The sequence below is a fragment of the Eucalyptus grandis genome, chromosome 5, assembly GCF_016545825.1.
Source record: "Eucalyptus grandis isolate ANBG69807.140 chromosome 5, ASM1654582v1, whole genome shotgun sequence".
Lineage (NCBI taxonomy): Eukaryota > Viridiplantae > Streptophyta > Magnoliopsida > Myrtales > Myrtaceae > Eucalyptus > Eucalyptus grandis.
In genome coordinates, this window is record NC_052616.1 from 28,649,087 (window position 1) to 28,651,329 (window position 2,243).

At 44.8% G+C, this 2,243-nt stretch overlaps 1 protein-coding gene across 1 annotated transcript; it reads right to left on the reverse strand.

The window, feature by feature from the left end:
- Positions 1-428: 428 nt before the first annotated feature.
- LOC104441582 (transcription factor bHLH25) lies at positions 429-1,650 on the reverse strand. The gene is made up of 2 exons (XM_039312053.1): positions 912-1,650; positions 429-746 (listed from the first exon to the last, which is right to left on the reverse strand). Exons 1-2 carry the CDS (start codon positions 1,614-1,616, stop codon positions 567-569), a joined length of 885 nt encoding a protein of 294 aa, XP_039167987.1. The 5' UTR covers positions 1,617-1,650; the 3' UTR covers positions 429-566.
- Between the last annotated feature and the right edge of the window lie 593 nt (positions 1,651-2,243).

Below are 2,243 nucleotides of genomic sequence, written 5' to 3' on the forward strand. Positions count from 1 at the left end.
AAATTATTGCCTCAAGTTTGATTAACCTTTGAAGGCGATTGGCCATTCTTCACGATTAAAACATAACGGCCACCGTTTTGCTAGCGACGTTTATTTTTAATTATAACAATTAGCTCTAACATAAAATAAATGATTGAATTTGGGATCCACCAATTTAAATTTCAATAATTCAATTAAGGGAAAATCTATCTCCCTAGTAAAAATGAGTGGATGCAACCGGATAGGGTAAAAAAAAAGCCGGATGAGGTAAACTCACCAAGAAATTGTCTTGAGTTGATCTATCCAAAAATAATTCAAAAAAAAAAAAAAAGGACCACAGCTGCTTTCCACGGTAGGAACTGTTTCAATAAAAGCCATTCACAATACTTGCTCATTCCTTAACAACAGAATTTTACAAGAATGTAACTAAATTGACAAATGCCCAAAAATCTACAAATTATCAGAAAAATTACCGCAACATGAACAAAAAAACAAGAACCCTAACTAAGAAACTAAGGAAAGAGACACAAAACAGATAACCGACTGCTAAAATTCATTCCGCTGATTCTCTGGATTCGTTCTATGCCTCAGATATTCCAGCCGTGGGCACACAGAAGCTGAACTATCTCTTTGCCAATCGTGTCTGTCGACTGCACTTCCGGGTCTTTTGCAAAGGCTTGGACCAGCTCTTTCGTCGCCAAGCACTTCTCTTCCGCATACAGCTTCTCTTGAATTTTCGGTGATTCGAGCAGAACTTGAAGCTCTCGCTTGCTGTGCCGTGTTTCCTCGTTTTTCTGCAATTTAATGCAGAATATGCGGATTACAAGAGTAGAAAAACATCGTAACAATAGGGAAAAACACTATCTGTCCATGTTCAGGAAAGAAAAAGAGAAGCAGTGTTGCATTAAGATTGCTCAGGAAGGATAAATTACGCCAAACAACAAAAGATGTACCAACTGAATTGACTCGTTGAGCTCAAGAATTCCAACTTGGGCCTGCAAGTATTTCACATACTTGTACGCCGCTTGCAGCATTTCGGCTGTATTCATCTTTCGGCCTCCCGGGACAAGCTTCCCAAGCTCGAGGGTCTTCTCGGTTATTTTCCTCCTCCTCTGCCGCGCCGCTAAGCTCTGCGTGGACAAGGTCTCCCCTCCCACGCTTGGCTTCTTCGTGCCATTCTCTCTGCCTCCACAGGAGCCGCACCGTTCCTGCTGGAAATGTGGCTCTGGCTGAGGGGGCAGCATGAGCTGAGGTGGTGAGAGCTCTACCGGTGGCAGCTCGTCGGCAACGTACCCATCGAGGAATCCGGCAGTCAAGTCGGGGAACTCAAGGGGTTCCTGCTTCTGCCGTTTTGGGTACGGGCAGTACTCGAGCTCGTCGATAGGGAAGATGTCGGGTGAGATGGAGATGAGGTTGTCGGGCGAGGAGGAGAAGTAAGGGACGAGGTAGTCAGGGTACAAGTAGTCGGCCGAGCAGTAGTCGAGCAACGGGTCGACGCAGGAGTCGGAGAAAGCGGAGCAGTTGTTGCCCCAGAGGCCATGCAGCTCCGAGGGGTTGAGCAGCGGTGGGAGGCCGGCGACACGGTTGAGGCGATGATGCTGGAGAGAGCTCAGATTGGAGCAGAAGCTCATGGCCATGTTGAAAAGGACCTGACGACGAAAGACACGGAAGTTTTTCATGGGCACCAAGCACTTCGAAGTTGCACTCTAACTATGCGTCAGTTGGGAATCAAGATAAAGAAGAAGGTAAGAGAGAGAGAGGGAGAGAGGGAGAGATACCTGAGGAGATTCTGTCCTTGCCATATCCACGAGGTTGTCTCTCGCTTGTTGAATCGAAGTAGACCGAAGACTGTAGTCGCTAACAAACGTCGTCATCTGTCAAACTGTAACTTCTCTCTGCTTCAGGCGTCGGTAGTTATCATGCGAGAGAGAGAGAGAGAGAGAGAGAGAGAGAGAGAGAGAGAGAGGTGAGGCGGTTGAGATAATTAAGGAGGAAAATTAGGTGATTTTAGTTAGATCCAGGGGGAGTAACCACCGCAGCTTTAAAAGCGGTGACTTTTTTTTTTAGGGTTTTTCTTTTATTAATTTACTTCAATAACTGTCGCCCACCATCATTTATTTCGTTCTTTGTCTTTGTTTTTCTTTTTTTGTTCGATTAATTTTTTTTTCCTTTGGATTAATTCGCCGTACCCACCAAAAATATGCAATTTTAAGTGAGATGTAGCTCGTTTTTCTTCCATGCAATGTTAGGTAAAAAAAATGTTG

What these genes read in the sequence shown, in the direction of transcription:
- LOC104441582 (XM_039312053.1), bottom strand. Translation starts at nt 1,616, where the DNA reads ATGGCCATGAGCTTCTGCTCCAATCTGAGCTCTCTCCAGCATCATCGC. An exon ending in TACATCTTTTGTTGTTTGGC is followed by an intron (nt 747 to 911) that starts GTAATTTATCCT and finishes CGGCACAGCAAG; the next exon opens with CGAGAGCTTCAAGTTCTGCT.